Source organism: Brassica rapa, chromosome A05 (genome assembly GCF_000309985.2).
Source record: "Brassica rapa cultivar Chiifu-401-42 chromosome A05, CAAS_Brap_v3.01, whole genome shotgun sequence".
NCBI classification, from domain to species: domain Eukaryota; kingdom Viridiplantae; phylum Streptophyta; class Magnoliopsida; order Brassicales; family Brassicaceae; genus Brassica; species Brassica rapa.
In genome coordinates this window covers 15,476,503-15,501,054 of record NC_024799.2, presented here as the reverse complement: position 1 = coordinate 15,501,054, position 24,552 = coordinate 15,476,503, and the positions used below count along the sequence as shown (strand labels likewise).

At 34.3% G+C, this 24,552-nt stretch overlaps 3 protein-coding genes across 3 annotated transcripts; 2 read left to right on the top strand and 1 right to left on the bottom strand.

Moving 5' to 3' along the window:
* The first annotated feature begins 767 nt into the window (after nt 1-767).
* On the top strand, nt 768-2,854 carry LOC103868815 (protein disulfide-isomerase 5-2). The gene is made up of 5 exons (XM_009146873.3): nt 768-977; nt 1,081-1,184; nt 1,549-1,919; nt 2,002-2,309; nt 2,390-2,854. Exons 1-5 carry the CDS (start codon nt 768-770, stop codon nt 2,702-2,704), a joined length of 1,308 nt encoding a protein of 435 aa, XP_009145121.1. The 3' UTR covers nt 2,705-2,854.
* Nucleotides 2,855-12,182: 9,328 nt separating this feature from the next.
* Nucleotides 12,183-12,755, bottom strand: LOC103868872. Its single transcript, XM_009146929.1, has one exon. It carries the CDS (start codon nt 12,753-12,755, stop codon nt 12,183-12,185), a length of 573 nt encoding a protein of 190 aa, XP_009145177.1.
* A 1,736-nt stretch (nt 12,756-14,491) lies between these two features.
* Nucleotides 14,492-16,635, top strand: LOC103868814 (calcium-dependent protein kinase 11). Its single transcript, XM_009146872.3, has 7 exons — nt 14,492-15,029; nt 15,228-15,371; nt 15,443-15,595; nt 15,672-15,787; nt 15,857-16,024; nt 16,118-16,342; nt 16,424-16,635. Exons 1-7 carry the CDS (start codon nt 14,492-14,494, stop codon nt 16,571-16,573), a joined length of 1,494 nt encoding a protein of 497 aa, XP_009145120.1. The 3' UTR covers nt 16,574-16,635.
* The last annotated feature ends 7,917 nt before the right edge of the window (nt 16,636-24,552 follow it).

Genomic DNA, 24,552 nt, shown 5'->3' with positions numbered 1-24,552 from the left:
TGACATTGGCTCTTCTTGGAACAAAAGCAACTTTGAGGGTGGTGCCTCTTTCTCAAACATCCGCAGCAAACTAGACTCTACTTTTGAAAGTTGGAAATGGGCCATTGGGAGTATGAATCACTCTGTATGAACTATGTTATCTTCTCCAGTGAAGACCTCAACCTAGTAGGAGCCATTACAAAACCAAATTCTTGACCCTCTTTAAAGTTCTACTCTATCAAGCTATCTTCTATGCTTCATGAACTATTGTCTTGGCGAGTGGAATCACAATCTCGTAAGGCCCTAAGCCTGCATTCCTCATAGCAGACAGTGTGGTTAAGAAGAACCTTTTTCAATCTTATATTTTTACGGGTTTCCCGGCTTGGCTTAGGCATTTCTTTATCTAGCTTTTCCTCTGTTTTGTAAAGGGATTGTCCTTGCTTTTTTCTTGTTTATGATCATGTATTACCTAAAAATTTGATAATGCCAAGGTATAAAAAAGAAGTTTTATCCAATCACAATCACAAATGCTTGCGGTATGGAACTTTTGATTTTGAGCGGTACAAACTGATTTAAAACGGTACAAACGGTTCATATGATTGTTTAAAAAAAAAAAGGGTTATTAATTGTTATGACCTATCCCCAAAAGATGCGTTAAGGGATGGTAAACTGAGAAACCAGTCAGATCTAAAAAATCAGGTTAAATTCTGAGATTGACGTAAAACCATCTACAAACTTATTAAAAATCAAATTGAGTTCAAAACCATAGATCGTCTTCGTCCATCGAGATGCGTTCGTTAGGGTTGATGTATTGGTGGATCTCGTTTCTGGCGTTATCAATCTCACTCTCAGCTTCATCGGATGATCAGTTCACAATCGACGGAACAGTACTCGAACTCACCGACTCCAACTTCGAATCCGCGATTTCCACTTTCGATTGCGTCTTTGTGGATTTCTATGCTCCTTGGTGTGGTCACTGCAAGCGTCTTAACCCTGAGGTCTTTTCTTCTTCTCGATCTGGCCTTGTTCTAGAGAGTTTATGGATCAAAATCGTATAGCTTTTGCTTTGTTATTGATCTTCTTCTTGTCGATCTGGTGCAGTTAGATGCAGCTGCTCCTATTCTTGCTAAACTGAAGCAGCCTATCATCATTGCAAAGCTTAACGCTGACAAATACTCTCGTCTCGCACGCAAGCTTGAGATCGAGTATGTATTAGAGTATAGAACCGTTAATCAAATTGTTGGTTTAGTGATTGGTTTAGTCTGGTTTAGTAACGTCTTGACTGAACTTGAGTCTCTTCAATTCTATTCCTTGGTGGGCAAGATGGCTTTAAAGTCCATATATTTGCCATCTTGAGGGGGAATATTAGAGTATAGAACCGTTAATCAAATTATTGGTTTAGTGATTGGTTTAGTATTGGATGTTAACCAGTACATAAGCCAACAATTTGATTAACGGTTCTATACTCTAATAGTATGTCTGTTAAGTTTCACGCTTTAGCTTCTGTGCTGGTGTTTTTACCTTATCAAAGTAAATAGTTTTTTTTTCTTTTGGTATTATATGACGCAGTGCATTCCCCACCCTCATGCTCTATAACCATGGAGTGCCAATGGAGTATTATGGACCCAGGAAAGCGGATTTGCTAGTCCGTTACTTGAAGAAGTTTGTTGCTCCAGATGTTGCCGTTCTTGAATCAAACTCGCATGTCAAGGATTTCGTTGAAGATTCCGGGACTTCCTTCCCTGTGTTCATCGGCTTTGGGTTGAACCAGTCTTTGATATCGGGACTAGGTAGAAAGTATAAGAAAAAGGCTTGGTTTGCTGTTGCAAAGGATGCCTCTGAGGATGTCATGGTTTCCTATGATTTCGATAAGGCTCCTGCATTAGTTGCCCAACATCCTGCCTACAATGAGCATAGCGTCTTCTACGGTCCATTTGAAGGTCAGCGATTACTTACTTCTTTTTGATATCTTTATCTGTTCTAAAGTAAGTAGGTTTGAGAGAGGATAATTTTCGTTTGCAGATGGTTTCTTGGAAGAATTTGTGAAACAAAATTTCCTTCCTTTGATTCTGCCAATTAACCATGACACCCTGAAGCTGCTGAAAGATGATGAGAGGAAGATGGTATTGACAATTGTGGAAGATGAAACTCATGAAAGCATGGGGAAACTGATTAAGGCACTAAGAGCAGCTGCTCATGCCAACCGCGACCTTGTTTTTGGTTACGTCGGTGTGGAGCAGTTTGAAGAGTTTGCAGACTCGTTTCATGCAGACAAGAAGGCAAAGCTGCCTAAGATTGTTGTGTGGGACGGAGATGAGGAGTATGAGCAGGTAATGAACTGGTTAAACCGGTTGAATGATAACTAGATTAGAATAGTAAATCGCATCAACATCTCTATATTGACATACAGGTGAACGGCATAGAGACAGTTAGCCACGAGGAAGATCATTTGACTCAAGTCTCCCGGTTTCTGGAGGGATACAGAGAAGGAAAAACAGAGAAGAAGAGAATCAAAGGACCATCTTTTATGGGATTTATCAACTCAATGATCGGGATTAGGTCCGTGTACATCATTGTGTTCCTGGTTGCTGTCATTATGATGCTACGGAGCCTCGGTCAAGTTGAGGAGCCTGCTCGGGTCAGGACCGCTGCATCCGATGGTCAGGCCACTAGTGTCCTTGAAGGTGAAACCAGTGAGCATAAACCCAGGGACAAAGAGGACTAGTTTTTGGTAGAATTCAGTGTGGTATGTTTTTCCTTTTTATTTAGGCTCTTCAGCCAGAAGCCAACTCAACCTGTTGACAGTTATTTATCTTCGTCTTTATTTTATATGGAGCATTTTGATATTTCACACTATCGAAACCCATTTTTGCCATATGCATTAGTTCTTGGTGCCAACTATTTGCGTTCAAAAATCAAGAAGCATATACACTAAAATATCAAATCTGTACTAAAGATTCTCACTTTCCGAACTCATTCTTCTCACAGATTGCACTAAAGATATCGAATATGTACTCATCAGTCTGAAGTGAAGTGCGGGGATGAGATTGAAATCCTTGAAGACTCCATCATTATCAAAATACTCAAAGCTTTCAGGACCGATTTGCTTCTCAACCTTTTTAGGGTTCTTTGGTTTTAAACTTGGGTCTAGGTTTGGTTTAGGTGCAGAAGGCATTAAAATCATTTGCTCCATTAGTGTAAGCATGGTTTATGCATCTTTTTTGCCATCTTTTTTTATTTTAAGTTACAAACCCAAAGTTTCTTTACAATCATTCTCAACTATGTTTTTATATGCCTTTTTGGCCTTATTTCTATTTTCCTTTGTTGTTAGACTGCAAGAATTGGTTCTCCATATTCCCGGTTCATCAAAATGAGTATCAAGATCTCATGGTCTTATCCACCGAAATCCAACAAAATTTTTTTTTTAAAAAAAATCTGAAGACAGATTCAAAAACATAAAACAAATTTCCATGATAAAAGAAGTGCTTATAGTCGTTTAGAAAAAGAAGTGATTATAGAAACTGATTTATAGCGTTAACAATCCAACAAAAAAAAATCTATATCCATCATCAAATCCAAATTACAATTTTCAGATTCAATATTCATGCTATACAAAATATTCAAACAAATTGAAACTAACATTAGGAAAATCAAGCATATATCATCAAAAATATGTTAAAATAAGTATACCAAATGCATTAACTATTCTTAAAAAGGTCAAATTTGAATATAAGTTTAGATAGTAGATGTCTTTAATAATAATAATGCTTTCCAGCGATATATGTTCTGTACTTTCAGTTCAAAATTGCTCAACATTTTGCAAATACGTTTAACCTGTTAGCTAGTATTAGAGAAAACCACCAAAATTATTATAAACTTAGGAAAACAAAACCCGGATTTTTTTGGGCCTCTTGATGATTAGTCATTTGACCTAAAAAGTCTTTTGGATCATTCCAAGGTTATCAAAAAAAAAATTAGGAAAAGGAAACCAAATTCAACTCGTGTACGGATAATTTAAATCTCTAACTTTTGTATATTGGTCATTTTGATCTTGTTGTTGTGTTGGCTCATCCATTTTAACTTAGCAAATAGTCAACTATTAACTTTGATTAATAAATATTAAACATAAAATACGTTGTTTTAAGTAAGTCGTCAACTATCGAGTATCGTATCTTGCTTGATACTAGGGGTGGGCGTTCGGATACCCGTTTGGATCGGATATTTTAGATTTTTGGGTATTTTGGTATAGGGATAGAGAACCCGTTAAGATATTTTTAGTTCGGGTTCGGTTATTTTAAATCGGGTTCGGATATTTAGATTTTAAAAGAAAAAAAATAATTTTTTTTTCATTTTTTAATTTTCTTGTATTTAAAAATATAGATTTCACTTAAATGAATTTTTATTTTTATAGATTGAATGATTAATAGGTTTGGAGATAATATTTTAAAAACAAATAGATATTAATTTGGGTATTGTTTTTAAACTTTGAACGTAATTTTTGTTAATACATGAAACAAAAAGTTTGACATTCATTTTAAATGAATATCAAATCATTTTTTCCATAATTATATATATACTTATGATTTTAAAGTATGTGTAATATCAATATAAATATTTAATAAAAAATGAGAGATGTAAACTAGAAATATAAGGATAAGTATATATATATGTTCGGTTATCTTCGGATATCCATTCGGGTTCAGATATTATCCGTTCGGGTTCGGATATTATCTGTTCGGGTTCGGATATCCAATCTCTCATAACTTAATACCCGTTCGGGTAATCCGTTCGGGTTCGGATATTATCTGTTCGGGTTCGGATATCCAATCTCTCATAACTTAATACCCGTTCGGGTATTTTGCTACTTGGGTTCAGATTTCGGTTCGGGTTTTTTGGATCGGGTTCGGGTTCGGGTGCGGCTTCAGGTATCGGATAAAGTGCCACCCCTACTTGATACTATCATACTAGGTGTTTTGCCCGCGATGCGGGTTTAAATATTTTCATAATTTTTGAAAAAATCTCACACTATATTCATTATACTAAAATAAATTTTGAAATAACTTAATATTATATTTTTAATTATATAATTAAAAAATTTATTTGATTAATATTTAATTATGTAATTTATGTTTTTAACTTTTTAAGATAACAATACAATATATTTTTAGATTTTGGATAATTCAATATTATATTTTTAATTATATAATTAAGAATTTTTTTTGATTAATATTTAGTTATATAATTCATGTTTTTAACTTTTTACTAAAATACTTTTTCAGATAACAGTACAATATATATAGAAATTATCTCTTTTTAAATTATATTTTCAGATTTTGGATAATTCTTACTATTATTAATTCTAATAAAGTATCTAATAAAATAAATTAAATTTTCGTTTTTATTTTTTAGTTTAGTAATATATTTTATTCATTAAGGGTATAGAAGTTATTAACCACTCTATCTTTTAACGTGAGAGCTCGATTCCAAAAATTTACTTCGCAAATAATAGTAGAAATTATCTTTTTTTTTTTAATTATATTTTTAGATTTTGGATAATTCAATATTCTATTTTTAATTATATAATTAAGAATTTTATTTGATTAATATTTAGTTATGTAATTCATGTTCTTAACTTTTTACTAAAACACTTTTTCAGATAACAATACAATATATACATAAATTATCTCTCTTTTTAAATTATATTTTCAGATTTCAGATAATTATTACTATTATTAATTTTAATCAATTATCTAATCAAATAAATTAATTTTTTTTAATTTAGTTATATATTTTATTCATTAAGGGTATAAACATTATTAACCACTCTAACTTTTAACGTGAGATCTCGATTCCAGAAATTTACTTCACAAATAATAGTATAGATGAAAGTGTGTTGTATTGACTTACATAACAAAATATTTATACAAAGAATAGATCCTAAACTGAAGAAGAATCTACACCAAAAACAACAAAATGATAGTTATCCTTATCTTTTATAATTTACATCCTTATTTTTTATAATATTTCCTTGTCGACCCTGCAACTAACACATCTTTTTCCGTGCTTTGGATTCATTCGCACAATATCGTGAATCAAATTTCGATAAGTTATCCATCTTTTGATAACTCCAGTTCATATTCGTTTTACTCTAGAATTCTCTCATGATGTCTGACCGAAATGATAACTACACTTAAGTGACATAGTAGTAAAATCAATTTTGTAAACCTTTCAATGTACACTGCCAATACCACAAGCAGGATGTTACATGAGAGACTTACATAATAGGACACAATCTGACTTTTGTTTACATTAAAAAACACATTGTCTCCTTTGCACACTTTCTCTAGACAGCTGTCTTTTCTATGACATAAATAACCTTGCTTTTTGTGTAAGGAGGAGTGTGTTTCTTTTAAGAAGGCTACCGTAAAGTGAAGAAGTAGAAACTAAGTTTGTCTTTAGTTACACAATAAATGATAAAGGTTAAAAGAAAAAGGTAACTGTATGGGAAAAAGTGAATTGTTTAAGGACGTTAGATCTATTTATATGCATAAGATCTAAGGCTGAGAATATAGTTTAAATATTTGGAGATGTGTTTGGTAATGGGTGGAGTTCGTGGTGGACAAAAAGAAGATGGTTGGATTGGGGTTCTCAGGTGTATTGTGGATGGGACTCTCGTGGTTTGTGTGATTGTTGTGGTGGTCAGATGTGTTGTGGATGGGACTCTTGTGGTTAGGGGGAGTGTTGTTGTGGTCGGGAGTGTTGTCGTCAAGGCTCTGGTGGCCAGTTTGTGAATGGATGCCGATGTTGGCTTTAGTCTGGTGACAATGCTAGTGTGATCTTGTAGGCTTTAGTCTGGATGGAGGTAGTGTTGTACAGCATATTAGTTAATGATATGGGAGTGGCTTCCAAGTGATTCTTCTTCCTCACATACTCAGTTCGTGGAATTAAAGTACATGAATAGACATAAGCTGAAAGGCACATTGAGAACAAAACAAAAGGTGTCTATTAGGTGTATCATGTGTGGCGACATGAGACGGGTTGTTGTGGTTGGGTGAGTTGTGGTCGGGTAAGTCATGGTTAGGCGTCAGCTGTATCCATATCCACCACCATAGCATCCACCATCACGACATCCATAACCACCTCCTCCTCCTCACGTCTTCTACCTCCGTATCTACATCCGCCACCACGACATCTACCATCGCGGCATCCACCACCACAATCAGACAATAAACTAACTTTTCATATATGAATCAGTTGCGAAGAGTCTCACGGGAAGACGGTGGTCTATGGCGTCCTCTGCAGAATCTGAAAAAAGGAAAAATCGTTAATGGTGGCTGTGGGTGGAAGATGAAGGAACAACGGCGGCGGAGACAGAGTACGAAACGGAACTCACCTTCCATGGCGGGTTTTTCTCAATCAACGGTGGCTGGCTGTGGTTAATGACGAAATCAACTATCGCCGGAGAGGATCTGATTTTTAGAAACTTGATTACGGTTTGGCGAAGGTTTGAGTTTCTAGATCTACAAGAAATCGGGGGAGAGATAAAACTAGGGTTTGTCTCTTGAAATCTACAAAATGAAAAAGAAAAAAAAAGATAGACTCTTTCAAAATTCAAGTAAAAAATATCTGAAAATATATTATTTGTTTTATTTTTACTAGTTAGGAAAACCAATTGTTCTGGTTAGAGAATTCATGAAACCCACTTTCACTAAGAGGTGAGGGTTAAGCTAGACATTTCACTAAGAGAAAGTGTCCACTAAGACCAAAGTGTCTTAAAGTGTAATTCATAAGATGAATTGTGTCTGTGGGCGTAAATATCTCATGTTACATTGATATCACGGAATCATCTCAACATATACCAGAAGACATCTAAGTTTCCAAACTGTTAGGCAAAGGGAAACCCCGTGGTTGAGAATGGGTATAGCCGTGTGGGAGTCCACGTAATTTGTCACTTGGGCGTGATTTGTAGGAATCAAATGTCTTTAGTCCACTCAGACCTGGCTTTGACTTTAAATGGTGAAAAATAGATATGAGTCCGAATGGTGACTGCAAAATTGGTAATATTAGCGGGACAAAATTTAAGTGTGGTACGGTCCAAGTGCAGTTCGTGCGGTTTGCGGGACAAGTGCGGTTTTAACAAAATTAGCGGTGCGGAATTGTGTTGATTGGTGAACATATATAGTTTGCGGAATTGAACAATTAAAAAAAAAATATTAAACAAAAATATCAATGAAATCAATATAATTTTATGTGTTCTTTTATTAACTAGAAAAATAAATAATAAGTATAAATCTTGCTATATATATAATAAATACATAAGTACATATTCTTTAAATAATATTAATAATATCAAATAAGATTTGGTTGGTGAAAATTTTATGCAATACTAATTATCAATAAAATTATAAATTTTAATTATTTACTTACTATTAAAATAATTTAGAGTACAAATTATTATATTTAAAACGTGAAAATAATAAAATATGTTAAATGTGCAGAACATACTTAAAAGTTAGAAAATAAAAGGGCTGTATATTATTTATTAAAAATATTAATAATTATATTAACAGTGAGAAAATTTACAATTAAAAAAAACAAATGTGTTAATTTTTAAGTTAGAAACTAGATCTCTACCCGCACAACCGTGCGGGTAATTATTTTTAACTTTTATAAACATACATATTTGTTTTACATGATTAGCGATATAAAATTTTATAGTTCACAAACAATAATTTAATTTATTGTTTTAAACTGTTAGTGGTATTTTTCTTATTAAGTTTAAGTTATATTTACGAAAAATAACACTTAATTTAACACTGACTTAAATATTTCATTCAGGGTATACTTGTATTTTAGATTTTTGCCATACATCTATGTTAACCTACATATAGGTTTTGGCCATCCATATATATTAATTGCATATAGGTCATGAAATATATAGGTCATGTATCAAATTATTTGTATGATTTAAATATTTGACGCAATAACCTATACTAAGTCTGATTCATAAAACATATGTTTCATTTAAATTATTGAACCAAAAATAGTAATGCATCGTCTTTGTCATTGTCATTGTCATTTTAAATCTGTATTTTTCTATATTATCTTTGTTTTATTGAGGTTTATTATGTTGTCTATTGGTGATTTAGATTTTAATTGTTTGGTTGTATTACTCCAAAACTCTTGGATTATTTGCAATGAGTTTTTGGTGTTAATTTTTTTTTGCAATCTTTCATCTATGATACATCACTTTATACAATTAACATTTATACATACCATTACATTTGATGATGACAGATTGAAAATAAACATATTCATATGAAAATATATTTTTCAATCATTTGTCAGTCATTTAAGTTAATGACATTAATTAGTAGAATACATATTGCACTTTCAAAACTGCACAAGATAAAAAAAGTACAAAAACAATTAAATTAATGAATAATATATAAGCTTAGTCTATATAGAAATAAGAATGATTACTTTTATGTTCACAAAGTATTCATATACTCTTATTATTAAAATATAAATTAAACCAATCACTATATTTAATAACACAGATCTATTATACTATCAAAATAGCATTTGTAAACCGATTGTTCATATTCATAGCACATTTTTAATCATGTGGTACAAATTTTTAAATTGAAAATCATATCATTAGGGATCCAAGATTTAATTGAAAAATCTTATATTAAATTAATATCATAAATTTAATGCAAAATTGCACATGATTTTAATTATAATTACAAAATTAATTAGAAATTTAAAAGGTTTGTTTTAGTGAAAAATGGAAAATACATTTATATTTTAAACAAAGACGAAATATTAAATATTTTAAGGGTTTGTTTTAGTGAAAAATGAAAAATATATTATATTTTAAATAAATACGAAATTAATTAAATAATTAAAATAAAATGTTTGTTTTAGTTAAAAGAATAAATTTATATTATGAAAAAGATATGAAAAGATTTTATTCAGATGCAAATTTAGAGAAAATAAAAGAATATCTATTTGATTAGTTAGTTTTCAAATAATTGAATAATTCAAATATTTATATAAAAATCATTTAAGCAACTTTCTAAGGGGTGGTCCAAATAAAAAATCACACATGAAATAAGTCACGACTTCTGTTTTAATATATAAGATGTTGTATAACATAGATTTTATTATTAAAAAGGATAATATTTATTTTGCATAAGATAGGTGCTGTTAGAAAAAAAATATAACACATTTGCCGTTTTCAAAACAGAATTATTTACTGTGCATAATGGTTAAAAGTTATCTATTATTTACTGTGTATAATGGTTATTTTTATATGTGCTAGTAGTTAAGATTTTATTCTAATACAACAAATCAACAGAATGTATATTAATGTATTTCAAATATTTTAATGAATATATATAAAAAATACAATAGGAGAGAAGTGTGTTTTTTTTCAAATACGCTGGTTTGTTATGTCGGGTGCGTTTTTCATAAGATGTACGTTATCCAATAAACAATTTTATCATTTGCGGTTTTACTTTTTTTCTCTTCCCAATACCGCACTTTTACAAAATGATTTATGAAGGGTGACCAAAAGGCGTTTTTTGAGAATTCCGCTTTTGTCAAGTTACCATTCATACACATAGTCAACACATATAAACCTCTCAAACTGTAGTATGTACAAGGCCGACTCACAAGGGGAGACAAGCGGTGCGACTGCTCCAGGCCCAAACTGATGTCTCTCTGTATAATAATAATTAATCCAATTTTTTTATAAATTTATATATTTATATATAAAGATATAATAAATAAAATAAATAAAATAAATAAAATTGAAAAGGCCCAAAATTATTTGATATGTATATAGTTTTATTTTTATTACAAATATATAAAATATTACTGATTAAATTTTAAAAATGTTTTAAACATTATCTACTTATAAATTTTAAAGAGTAAAACAATTGGTTTTGTCTTAGGGTCCCTAGCAATGTTGAGCCGGCCTGTGAGTACGTAATCGGAACATACAATCAGAAGCGACCTTCCTAGCCGTAACCTCATCCTTTTAAAAAGGTCAAGATTTAATTCCTTTCTTCTAGTTCAGAAATTGTGTTCGGGCAATAATGCTAATCTCTCGTTTTCAATTCAAAGCGTGTTCCTAATTTTCTGTAATGATATTCATTTCTTATTAAATTTCAAAGACGTATCGGACGGTTTATTTTTTTTTTCTCTGTATTATTGGGCCACTATATATAAATTAGACATAAATTATACAACTGGATTCAGAATCACAACTCTCCATAATGAATGCAAATAAGAAGGAGACGTGCAAGATAAAGTGGGTCCATGTCATGTAAACGTGTTCTCCATTATCCACCAATCTACTCTCTCTACGACCCGACCCGACCCCACTAGGCAATCAAATAAAATTATTTGTCTATTCAAAGAAATGTTACGGTATCTTTCAATATGATAATAAAACAATATTTTACAAATCTTTATATATAGAAGAAGATACAAATACATGTGAAAGTTTCTATATAGTTACGATTTTAATAATGAAATAATAATTCGAAAATATATATATAGAAGAAGATACAAATACATGTGAAAGTTTGAAACAATCTATTAAATGAAAAAATATACCGTATACTTATTATGTGTTTAAAAATTGATAGACACATATTTACTATAATATATACCAATTTAGAGTTGAAAACAAATAGTTTATATAAAAATAAATAAAAATAAAAATCCGCGCGGTTGTGCGGGTCGAGATCTAGTACATCTTAAAACCCCCCAAAAACAATAGAAGATGAATCTCTGATTCGTTCTTCTTCAACTAGTTGATATGCTAAAACATTCTCACGTAGTGATTAGGCTAAAGCTAATGTGATTATATCATCCAAAGTTTTTTTTTTGTTTCGCTAAACTGGAAATATCATAAATGAAAAGAAGATTTTACAAGAAGATCTTTCATTCGAGCCATCATGGCAAAAATAAATAAAAAATTTTGGATCATGATTTAAACCTACAAGACACATTTTATCTTAGTCGCGTGGCCATAAGTGAATCAAAATGTTTCCTATGCCTCCTTGCTGAGATGATGTTCCGTAGGTCTTTATCGATGCCATAGAACACAGCTGCTGCTGAGATAGATGTTTGATTGCGTACCAGGTTGTTTCTCTGCTTCCATAGATGGTAGATCACCGTCTGAACCGCTAGCTTCCTAAGGAGAGAAATCTTGGAAGAAGATGCAGCTCTGATCCAGGACAAGAGCTCTGACCAGTCTGCGAACATGGTGTTTGGTGGCTGGCATCTGAGCAGTATTCGCATGAAAGCATGAGCTGATCCCTCGTCTCTTCGAAGTTGGAGCAAAAAGGACAGGAGGGTGAGACCGGTAATCCCCATGCTGCAAGTCTTGATCGTGTAGGCAACATGTCGTAGTTTGCGATCCACATAGTAAAGCTATGCTTTGGAATTGCTCCTTTGAACCAGACCACATCCACCCAATTTTTGATCTGTTGATGCGGCCTGAGCACTTCCCACATTGTGGAAGACCTGAAAACATGTAAAGAAGAATCACCAGCCACCCATTCGTAATCATCACAAACATCAACATTTAATGGCAGGGTTATAGTCGTAAGGTGAGCATGTAAATCAACTTCCTCTTGAGAACGTGGATGTGGAAGGGTCCAATGTGATCCTGCTATAGCATCTACAACGACTGCATTCTTCCTTACTTGCAAGGCTCTAGGTCCCGCGGGACCAATGTGTTCTATCAACTGACCCATGGGAGTCCACTGATCGAACCAGAAGCTTGCTGTGAGACCGTTACCCTGCCTTGTTTTACAAAACTGGAGCGAAAAAGGTCTCAGGTCCAGCAGCTTTCTCCACGCCCAAGAGTCAGAAGCATTCTCTGCGATGGTCCAGAAAGAATGGCCATTCAGGTGCGTGCTCCAGTGCCAGTACGCCCACAGAGAGGGAGTTCTAGATAGTAGTATCCAGATGAACTTTAGGCATAACACCTGGTTCCAGATGGAGAAGCTCCGGAGGCCTAGACCGCCTTCTTCCTTGGGTAGACAAACAATTGTCCAAGCTATCTTTGCTATGCTTCTCTGGAGGATAACATTTATGCAGCTTCGATATGAGAGCCTAGGTCTTGATGTAAAGCCGTTTAGGGCATCCCCATACTACATGATATCTTCCACCATCGCAACCGCCAAATCCACATTTTCTTCCAATCTCACATCTGCCAAATCAAATATGTATTCTACTATTATTGTCTATGGTGGATGTATGACAAATCTCACCACATATTTGATATTATTTTTCAAAGTTACTTTAAATGATAATTAATTATGCAAATATTTAAGTTTATGAGAAAATTAAACTTATCCTTTTAAAGCATTTATAAATGTTTAAGAATCATTTATAAAATATCCCCTATATGTTTGTTAAAACATCATTATTAATATATCTACCGTCATTTTCAATGATGATGTCGAAAATTATCATTTAAGATATATCAAAATCGGTCATTGTTAATAGTTATGTAAGAAACCATCATTGTCAAAAGTGATATGTTTGAAATTTTTATTGTCAACGATGATATGTTAGTTTTTTTTTTGAAAAAAAATTTTGTAATTATTTTAGAAATATTTTCTATTTAAAAAAGGATATTTTGAATTTTCTATTTTTTGTGATTTTTCTGAATTTTAATTATTCTTTTAAAAAATCATATATTTTAATTGAATTTTATTTTCTGTTTTTTAATCTAATTATCTAAATTTTTATTTAATTTTATGATATTTTTTCTTTAATTTTATGAATTTTTGTTTTGTTTTCTGATATTTATTTATTTATTTTATTAGTTAAATAATTATTTTTTTGAAAAAACCGACACCTCATCGTTTTAACCTGTGCGACATGTTAACCTTTTACTGATAAACAAATAAGTTAAATTGAAGGTTTTTTACGATACAAATGTCACTTTGAAAGTTTAAAGCAATAGAAAAAAAAACTAAAAGGTTTAAAGTGTTAGTAGATTACACTTTTAGGGTTTATAATGCATTTTACCGATATACATATATATATTATTTCTTAATAGATAAAAATATATTGGATTATCGGTTTGGTTCGATTTATAACCAAACCATTCAGATTGAGTAACATGGACCAATTGAGTTATATAAGGAACAGAGTTTGGTCTGGTTCGGTTTAACTTCTGTTGGATTGGTTCGGTTTGTTATTTTGCCCACCCCTAATTCTTACAAAAAATTATTGCATTTGAAAATAATATTTAGATGCCAACATTTAAAAAAAAAAAAAGTATAAACGAACTGGTGTATGTATGTATCTAAAATTACGATACCTAATATTTCAAGAAATTAAAATAATAACAGAAAATTGAAAATAAACAAATGTGATGAAAATGATATAAGAGTGAGTCAAAAAAATATGGAGAAGAGGGAAGAAAGCAAAGAAAAACTCCGATATCATCATCTACAGAAATCGAGATCGCAGAAAAATGGAGAAAGCAAATCCTAGACGCCCTTCAAACACTGTTCTTCCTTACCAAACTCCTCGATTAAGAGATCACTACCTGCTGGGGAAGAAGCTAGGCCAAGGCCAATTCGGCACGACCTATCTCTGCACCGAGAAGTCAACCTCCGCGAATTACGCCTGCAAATCGATCCCTAAGCGGAAGCTGGTGTGCCGAGAAGATTACGAGGATGTCTGGCGCGAGATTCAGATCATGCATCATCTCTCGGAGCACCCCAACGTTGTCCGGATCAAGGGTACCTACGAGGATTCCGTCTTCGTACACCTCGTGATGGAGGTCTGCGAAGGAGGTGAGCTGTTCGATCGGATTGTGGCCAAGGGTCATTTCAGCGAGCGTGAGGCGGTTAAGCTTATTAAGACTATTCTTGCGGTGGTGGAGGCATGCCATTCGCTTGGGGTTATGCATAGAGATCTCAAGCCTGAGAATTTCTTGTTTGATAGCCCTAAGGAAGATGCCAAGCTTAAGGCTACCGATTTTGGCTTGTCTGTCTTCTACAAACCAGGTTTGCTTTTAGATTCATCTCTTTCCCACATTCTCAACTTCTTGTTTTTTTTTTTCCTTTTGTTTAGTTGAAATTCAAAAGTTGATAATTGTTTCTTTGTTAGCAAAACGTTTCTTGTATTAGAATTAGCTGTTTTTTCCTGGTTGATTATGTGTTGATTGGATCATCGAATAATTGTTGTTTTGTTTGTGTCTTCAGGACAATATCTATACGACGTAGTTGGAAGCCCGTACTATGTTGCACCAGAGGTTCTAAAGAAATGTTATGGACCTGAAATAGATGTGTGGAGCGCCGGTGTAATCCTCTACATTTTACTAAGCGGTGTCCCTCCTTTCTGGGCAGGTTAGTCTGCAAAAGATAAAAAGCCTTTTCTTATATACAAGTTTCATGTCTTATTTGAATGATGGATGCAGAAACCGAGTCTGGAATCTTTAGACAGATATTGCAAGGGAAGTTAGATTTCAAATCTGACCCGTGGCCTACTATCTCAGAAGCTGCTAAAGATCTGATCTACAAGATGCTTGAAAGGAGCCCCAAGAAACGAATTTCTGCACATGAGGCCTTGTGTAAGGCTTGTTCATTTGGTATCAACTATTGTGTCTTTGTGGATAATGAGTATTGAGTTCGTTCTGAATGTATTAGGTCACCCATGGATTGTGGATGAAGAGGCAGCACCAGACAAGCCTCTTGACCCAGCAGTCTTATCACGACTAAAGCAGTTCTCACAGATGAACAAGATTAAGAAAATGGCCTTGCGGGTATATTAATGAACAACAGTCTTTTTTTTTATGTTCAATCCATTAGCTGATTTCTCTCAACACTCACAGGTTATCGCTGAGAGGCTTTCAGAGGAAGAAATTGGGGGTCTAAAGGAGTTATTCAAAATGATAGACACAGACAACAGCGGGACGATTACATTTGAAGAGCTCAAAGCGGGTTTGAAGAGAGTCGGATCCGAGCTGATGGAATCAGAGATCAAGTCTCTTATGGATGCGGTATCACTAACAATACCATGACCAAATAAACTCTCTTTCTCTTTTGTCAACATTTGGACTTGTTAAGAGAGAGCAATTTTGTTTTGGGCACAGGCGGATATTGATAACAGTGGTACAATAGACTACGGAGAGTTTCTAGCAGCGACACTACACATGAACAAGATGGAGAGAGAAGAGAATCTGGTGGCAGCATTTTCGTATTTTGACAAGGACGGGAGCGGATATATCACCATTGATGAGCTGCAGTCAGCATGCACAGAGTTTGGTCTATGTGATACACCTCTTGATGACATGATCAAGGAGATTGATCTTGATAATGTATGTAACCAACTACACTTGTTCTCCTCTAATGTTGATGTATATTATATATGAGTACTGAGGTATTGTAAATGAATGTAGGACGGGAAGATAGATTTCTCGGAGTTTACGGCAATGATGAAGAAAGGAGATGGAGTTGGGAGAAGCAGAACCATGATGAAAAACTTGAACTTCAACATTGCTGACGCTTTTGGAGTTGATGAACAAAGCGCTCAAAAATCTGATGATTGACGACCCCCCACCCCAGCCAATCGATCCATTCACAATTTCTTTTTGGCAAAACTAAAAAAAAATTAATATCAATTTTAGTTTCTTACATATCTCTTGGAACTGAGAATAATGAAATTTTTTTTTTTTTTGCTTTTTTTTTTTTTTGTAGATGAGCAACTTTCAGAATTTTTGTCATTTTGCTTCACAATAAATGACTAAATTTCAGAGAAATGAATTTAGATGTACAATGCCAGCCTCAGAATAATAAAAGAGTGATTACCCCTATAGGGCATTTTTCATGTTGTTATTACAATATAAGACAGTTTCAGCTACTAAAGTAGTTTTTACTGGTTGTTTACCTTGATGTCCCCAACTAAACTTTAACTATAAAAGCTTATAGTTTCTTATTTGCTAACCAATTTTTATTTTAAAATTTAAAACTGACAGCCACATGTTTAATACTCATTTTCTTATCTCCTTCACTCTAATATAGATAAGAAGTACGGTGAATAAATTTGAAAACAAACATGTCAAAGTTTAAGATTTGTATGACGAAGACTGTAGGCTGAAGATTTGAGAACAAACACGCCGTGCTTCCTGGTCCTCGTCTGTGATGAACCTCAGCCCAATTCCATTGCGGTTCGTCTTCTCCTTCGCCATGAATCACACGACCAAGCTTCCTCCTCCACATTGTGCTCCGCAACTCATCCACCTCGCGCTGTGACAGTATGTCGTGGTGGTTGTGATGGTCGGAATCTATGTCGAACGGTGAAGCTCGGGCAGTAATGGAGGTGTTCTCACATTTTCACGTTTGGTCCTTTATTTGTTAGGTTATTATCAATTTGGCCCAAACTATCAAATTTTCAGATACATCCCTTTTAATTTTCCAAAAACTTTTAATTGTTCAATCCAATCCCTAAAATATGTAAATATGAATTTAAATATCTTAATTTAAAAAATGTACAAATGAATCGGTGTACATGTATCAATTCGTATAATATTGTACACGTGGACAGTAGAATATATGTGTACACGTTGACGATGTTTGACACACTTATATTGTACACCTACATATATATCATAGTGTACATATGTACATCAACTTATATCATGTGTACACTTCATATGTTCTTTTAGATATAAACAAACTGCACCACAATTGCATGCAAACAAGCGTGTACATGTATACACATGTACAGCTTAAATGGAATGTACACACGACATTTGTGTATGCGCAAGTTTCAATGTACACACTCATACGAGCGACATGTACACACTCATACGAGCGACATGTACACACGACATTTGTGTATAACTTAAATGTAATGTACACAAGACATGTACGAGCGACCTTCAATGTTGGTCAATGATGGTTTAATTAGGTATACACATGTATAGCTTAAAATGTAATGTACACACGACATTAATACTACAAGAAGCAATGTGTACACAATCACTTTGATGTATAATACAAAATAGCTTAAAACTTACAAGAAGCAAAAATGTGTACACAATCACTTTAATGTATAATACAAAATTAGGTGTACACATGTACAATTTGAAAGTAATGTACACACAAACTTTTTCTTTTGATTTTTCATTAATGATGGAAATTTACAAAAACACCCTCGTCTTCTTTCTTGGTCACTGTCGACCAGAAACCCTAATTTCCGCCTCTCTCACCTATTTTCACAATTATTTACATTCTTCCCTAGTTTTTTTTTATGTATTTTAGATCTGATAGATTTCAATTCTAATTCATGGTTTTACATCTCAATCCTAATTCATGGTTTCAATTGTGGAAGTAGAGAGCTTCGACTTGGGGGGTTTCAAGCGAGTTCGTTGGAATACGGCAGATGATAAACGTCGTTGAGCAACAGATGGGCCGGAAATGAGCTGAGGATGATGATTGGAGTTGTAAAGCACGATGGAGGCGAGCACAAGGCAGGAGGCATGGTGGCTGGTGGTGCAGTTAATGCTTCAGAAGCCACAGAGAAGCACATATCGGACCGTGACAGAGGGCTCGGTTGATTTAGGTGTAGTGTTCATCATTGTTGTGTTTTGTTTTTTCAGAAATTGGAGTGTATACATCCAAATTAATGAGATCCTAGGATGATGCTCTGGAACAGATGGGATAATCCTTGCAGAAACGAATCAAAAGACTCAAGCTTCTCAGGGTATGTGGATCGAATGGTGACACAAGAGGCTGCGGAAAGGCTCCTTGATACTCCTAGGCAATAGATCGGATATGACACACCAAACTAGAGCCCTTAGTCTCTGGATATTACACACCAGAAGTTGGATATTACACACCAACACTCAATCAACTCGACAAGCAAGAAGAAAAGAGAAAAACAAAGGATTTTGATAAAAAGATGGATGATAATACAAGGGGGCCACGACCACAATATAAAAGAGAAGCCTTGTACATGCACAAGGTCTCGAAAATACAAGGGAAATAAAGACAAAGGCTCCCTTGGAAACACAACAAAGGCTAGCGTTTTCAAAAACTAAATAACATAAAAACATAGCTTAAAATATAACATAAGGTCTTCATGTGGACAGACCAAGATCAATCATCTAGGAGATAGGAGAAGTAGACTTGTGGCCTCGTTAAAAACCTTCCTTTGGAAAACCCAGTGGGACAAAACCAAAGATTAAGAAAAGAGCACACACAAGCTACTTGCCTAGATGATGATCAGCTTGAAGGTGGAGTAGCTTGAATGATGGTTAAGGTGTCTTGGATGATCAAGCTTCGGCCAAGACTAATGTATTCTTCTTGTTTCCAAATGTTATTCAATGTTGCATCCTCAGCTACAAGCTCTTCAGGTTCAGGTTCATACTTCCAGTCCTTGGTGCTTTCCATGATCACATCATCCCCTCCCACTTCAAAAAGATTTGTCCTCAAATCTGTGTTACCTGCAATAGAAGGGACCAAGTCAGTAACATCAGAGTTTATAATCAGATTACACTTACCTTGCAAGCCTCTTTGATAGGCATTGTTGCTGATTGGTTCTGTAATGTAGAAGGAACTGATCTGTTGGGTTCTCCATACTCCTGATGCATACCTAAAACCTGATTCAAACTCATTGAGACACAACAAGTTAGCAAATGAAAATTTATCAAAGAGTAAGAGTCTTATCCCAAATCGGTTTTTGCTCGGTCTTGGATTGTAGGCTGCATCTGGGGGAGCTTCTTTGATGAGGATAAAACAAGGGATGTTTTCATGGTTATGCTGATCCAGATCAGGTGGTTTGAATCTCTTATCTTCCTCATGCTTGTTCTTTCTCCTTGTATGCTTCCAAGCTTCCTTATAATCTGCACATGGCTCTTTTGACAAAAACAAGTGCATCATATCTGTGTAATCAATACTAAAATAATTCTTGAAAACATGATCAATTACCTTATCATGCTCACCTGGTCGCCATAGATAGGATTGAGATTTTCTGAACTCAGAAAAATTCAAACAAAGCACACAGAGGATCACCTGACTTGTAGAATCCATAACTCTTTCATATGAGAAGCTTTGGACATGATTCCAATTCGACGTGAGACCCTGATGAGTGTAGTTTCCATTGCCGTTGAGTTTGTTGCTTAATTCCTTCTGGTTGCTGAGATATGATCCTCGGACTGCTCCTATGTCAAAGCTGGCGGCTAGACAGCTTCCAAGATTTGATTGTTGCATCTCCAATTTAGCCAAGGACTCATCATGGATACTCTGATCATTATAGCCCCTTTCTTCACCTGTACCTTTTTCAGCTTGTTTTGGACAAGTCAAGTGTGTTATCATGTCAAAGAAAGTGTTGTAGACCAGAATGTCTCCAAAGCACAAAACAGCATGATTCCTCCATCTATTATGCATATCAAAGAAAATATTGCAGACCCAAATATCATCAAGGATTAAATTCATACATTCAGAATCAGTGAACTCTAGTTTCAATTGTGCAACAGGTGTATCAAAGAAAGTGTTATACACTAGAATATCCTCAAAGAACAACCCTACACGTTTAGAATCATTTTTAGCACACAAACAGTCAAGCTCAAACTCAAAGATATTTGCAGACTTCACAATTTCAACCCTAACATCAGAATGATGAAATTTCGGTTCATGCAACTTTCTAGGTTCTTTCAAAACATATGTGGATGCAAGAAAATAATCAGAGATCAGTTCATGCCTAGGAAAGTTCACAACAAAACTATTTTCTTCAGTTTTAGCAAACAAATCAAAAGGTTTTCTAAAATAGAACTCGGTTGGCTTAAAAACAGGTTTTAAAATCTTTTCATGGTGATTCATAAATTGTTCAAAACTCAAAACATGACCAGAAAAGTTTTTATTACCATATTGAAAATATTTTTGATCAAAAAGTTTATCTGGTTCAAGTTCTTTGAAAGATTTAAGCATTCTGTCATAAACAGAGTTTGAAACACAAAAATCTTTAACCTTTTCGAGACCAAAACGCTTCACATCCTGAGTAGTAACCACAACAAACAGTTCAGGTACAGAAGTAACCATATTAAACTCCTTACAGTGCTTTTGCAGGTCATAAGACAAGGGTTCATGAATAGTTTCTGATTGCAAGTTTTTCTGCTGTTCCAACTCTTCTCCTTGTGTTGACTGCTCTGGTTCTTTCTCTGCTGAGTCTTCTTTTGCAACCTGTGACACTGAAACAAGGCTACTCGGTTGCACCGGTTTAAGACAAGTTAGCTCATCACAAGAATTATTGAAATTCAATTCAGACTGAGGTAAGAAAAGAGAACACTCTTGTTCTGTCTCAGATTTTTCCTTTTCCATAGATGATTCAGTTTGGACTTTTTGAATTGTTGCAGCTGAGTCTGGTCCTGCATTTTTGAGTTCTGAGACAGTAGTAACTGGTTCCTGGTACTTTGTTTCAATGGATGGACGTGGTGTGTTTGGTCTTTTTGACTTGCTTCTCAACATCCATTATTACCTGTAACAACTCCTCCTTATCCTTTTCACTGAACCATGAAAGTTTAACGGTTTTCTCTTTGATGTAACAGGTTACTGCCTTGCTAGATGTGACTTCCTTCATTGGAGATTTCAGAGAAGTGTGGCCTTTGGATGCATACTTCTTCCTTAGTAGCAACTTCAGATCTTCCCAAGTGGTGATAGCTGGTTCCTTGTAGTACCTGCGATCATCTTCTTCTTGCAACAACCACTTAAAAACGTTTCCTTTGAGCTGCGACATCACATAAGCCAATGCTTCTCTCTTCAGGATTTTGTTGTAGCACAGCCACTTTTCCATTGTTCTTTCCCACTTTAAATAATCACCTTCCCCTGTAAAAACATAAAGTTGAGGCTTAGTGACAATTTGATTGTAAGAAGAATGAATATTTGATTTAGGAGTGCGAGAAGCTTGATGTGGTCTGCTCGAAGTGTGGGCTGGCTGTTTGTAAGACTGTTGTCCACGTCCTGCTTCCTCTTCCTTATACCACTTATGCTTGCTTGACTTGTTTTGAACAGAATCTGGTGGTCTAGGCTCAAGCTTTTGATTGTCCATTCTCTTTTTGTTTTTCTGCCTAAGATCATCAGTTTGCTGCAGAAACTTTTGTCTAAGCTCCTTTCGAAATTCACCCATGTTGGTATCCAACATCTGCTGCATTTGAGCATTCATAGATTTAAGTAACAGCCTTTCTTCCTTAGTGAGTTTTCCTTTCTGATCTCCTGCCATTGTACCTGAGACAGAAAAACAACACACAGCAGTAACAAGTTCTACAGAGAAAACAAAAATCAATTTGCAAAACCAGAAACAGATTCAAATTGAAGCTTAAAACCTTAGACAATTCTTAGAACAAATTCAAAACTCAACCAATGATTTAAAACAAATCAAAACTAATCAGAACAGAATTGATAAATCACAAACCTAACAGATCAGATTGATTTTCGAACTAGACCACAAAAATAGAGAGATAGATTTCGATTTCAGATTCAAGAGCAGATTTTTCAAAAGAAAAATAACAAAAACGAAATCAATCAAACTTGCACTGCACGGATCAGGTTTCAATAGATCAAACAACACAAGATCAGAGATGATATGATAACAGATGATGAGTTTTAGATCAAGTAAGAACAGATCTAAAACAGTAAGAACAGATCGGAATCACACAAACATATTTAGATCAACACAATCAGAGAACTTGATCAACAAGGATCCGAACAGTCTAATACCCAAAACAAGATCTAATCAACCCTAATTCGACAGATTCTTACACAAGAAACACAGATCAACACGAAATCAAAGAGTATATGAAGAGACTTCAACAGATTCGTGATCAAAACACTCAGATTTATCAGATTTCAACAATAGAAACACAGATCGATCAAAATCACAACAGAATATGAAGAGACCAAATCGAAAATCAGAGAGAAAACAAACACTTCCCTTCCAGAGTTGCTCTGATACCACTTAATGAGATCCTAGGATGATGCTCTGGAACAGATGGGATAATCCTTGCAGAAACGAATCAAAAGACTCAAGCTTCTCAGGGTATGTGGATCGAATGGTGACACAAGAGGCTGCGGAAAGGCTCCTTGATACTCCTAGGCAATAGATCGGATATGACACACCAAACTAGAGCCCTTAGTCTCTGGATATTACACACCAGAAGTTGGATATTACACACCAACACTCAATCAACTCGACAAGCAAGAAGAAAAGAGAAAAACAAAGGTTTTTGATAAAAAGATGGATGATAATACAAGGGGGCCACGACCACAATATAAAAGAGAAGCCTTGTACATGCACAAGGTCTCGAAAATACAAGGGAAATAAAGACAAAGGCTCCCTTGGAAACACAACAAAGACTAGCGTTTTCAAAAACTAAATAACATAAAAACATAGCTTAAAATATAACATAAGGTCTTCATGTGGACAGACCAAGATCAATCATCTAGGAGATAGGAGAAGTAGACTTGTGGCCTCGTTAAAAACCTTCCTTTGGAAAACCCAGTGGGACAAAACCAAAGGTTAGGAAAAGAGTACACACAAGCTACTTGCCTAGATGATGATCAGCTTGAAGGTGGAGTAGCTTGAATGATGGTTAAGGTGTCTTGGATGATCAAGCTTCGGCCAAGACTAATGTATTCTTCTTGTTTCCAAATGTTATTCAATGTTGCATCCTCAGCTACAAGCTCTTCAGGTTCAGGTTCATACTTCCAGTCCTTGGTGCTTTCCATGATCACATCACAAATGAACCTCTAATTTGTATTCTACCCTCACCTTTTTTGTACTAATTTTCGTTCCCATTTTGCCCCTCTGCCATGGATCCATACATTATATAGGCGCGTCAGTTTGTGTCAGGCAAGTGGTCTTTTTTTAATTTTCTCTCACGCTCTCTTTCTTTCTATGTTCTACTCTTTTATTTCTCTTTTTCACATCCGCGTGAAATCAATTCCTCTCTCTCTTTCTTTTCTCTATCTTTTTTAAGAGCAAAAAAACTACATAGGTCCGAAACAGAGTAAGAACTTGGTGGCTGATTTCGTTTCTAGAAAAAATGACTCAAATCCAAAGCATAAGTTGGAGGTACTTCCCTCTTGGTCATTTTCTTCAGTCGGGCTATTTGTGTATTGCTTATGTTGTCAAAGGCGTTTTCGTTCTTTTGTTTATTCGGCATAGCAACTGTAATTGTCTTCTCCGACAATTTCTATTTATGTGTTCCATCTGGTTCTAAATAATTTTGTTTTGATTTGTATTAGTGTTTGTGTTCTCATAAGAACAATATAATATTTATGTTACAACGTTAAAGCATATAAATAAAAGTAAATTTATATTTGTATGATACTATTATTGTTAACATGCTAACTTGTTGAATAACATGTTAATTTTATTGTATTTTGCTTGTTAATTTTAGTATTAGTTAGTTAACTTTATGTTTACCTATTAAATAATGCGTTAGATTGATGAATAATACTAAATTATATAATCTGTTATTAAGTTAATTATTTGTTTAACGTGTTATAAATATATTTAGCTTGATAACAA

Excerpts from the sequence above, each read along its gene's own strand:
- LOC103868814 (XM_009146872.3), top strand. The coding sequence starts at position 14,492 with ATGGAGAAAGCAAATCCTAGACGCCCTTCAAACACTGTTCTTCCTTAC. Across the intron at positions 15,596-15,671 it reads TTCTGCACATGAGGCCTTGT|GTCACCCATGGATTGTGGAT; the intron begins GTAAGGCTTGTT and ends TGAATGTATTAG. Across the intron at positions 16,343-16,423 it reads AGGAGATTGATCTTGATAAT|GACGGGAAGATAGATTTCTC; the intron begins GTATGTAACCAA and ends AAATGAATGTAG.
- LOC103868815 (XM_009146873.3), top strand. The coding sequence starts at position 768 with ATGCGTTCGTTAGGGTTGATGTATTGGTGGATCTCGTTTCTGGCGTTA. Across the intron at positions 1,920-2,001 it reads CTTCTACGGTCCATTTGAAG|ATGGTTTCTTGGAAGAATTT; the intron begins GTCAGCGATTAC and ends TTTCGTTTGCAG. Across the intron at positions 2,310-2,389 it reads GAGATGAGGAGTATGAGCAG|GTGAACGGCATAGAGACAGT; the intron begins GTAATGAACTGG and ends ATTGACATACAG.
- LOC103868872 (XM_009146929.1), bottom strand. The coding sequence starts at position 12,755 with ATGGGTCAGTTGATAGAACACATTGGTCCCGCGGGACCTAGAGCCTTG.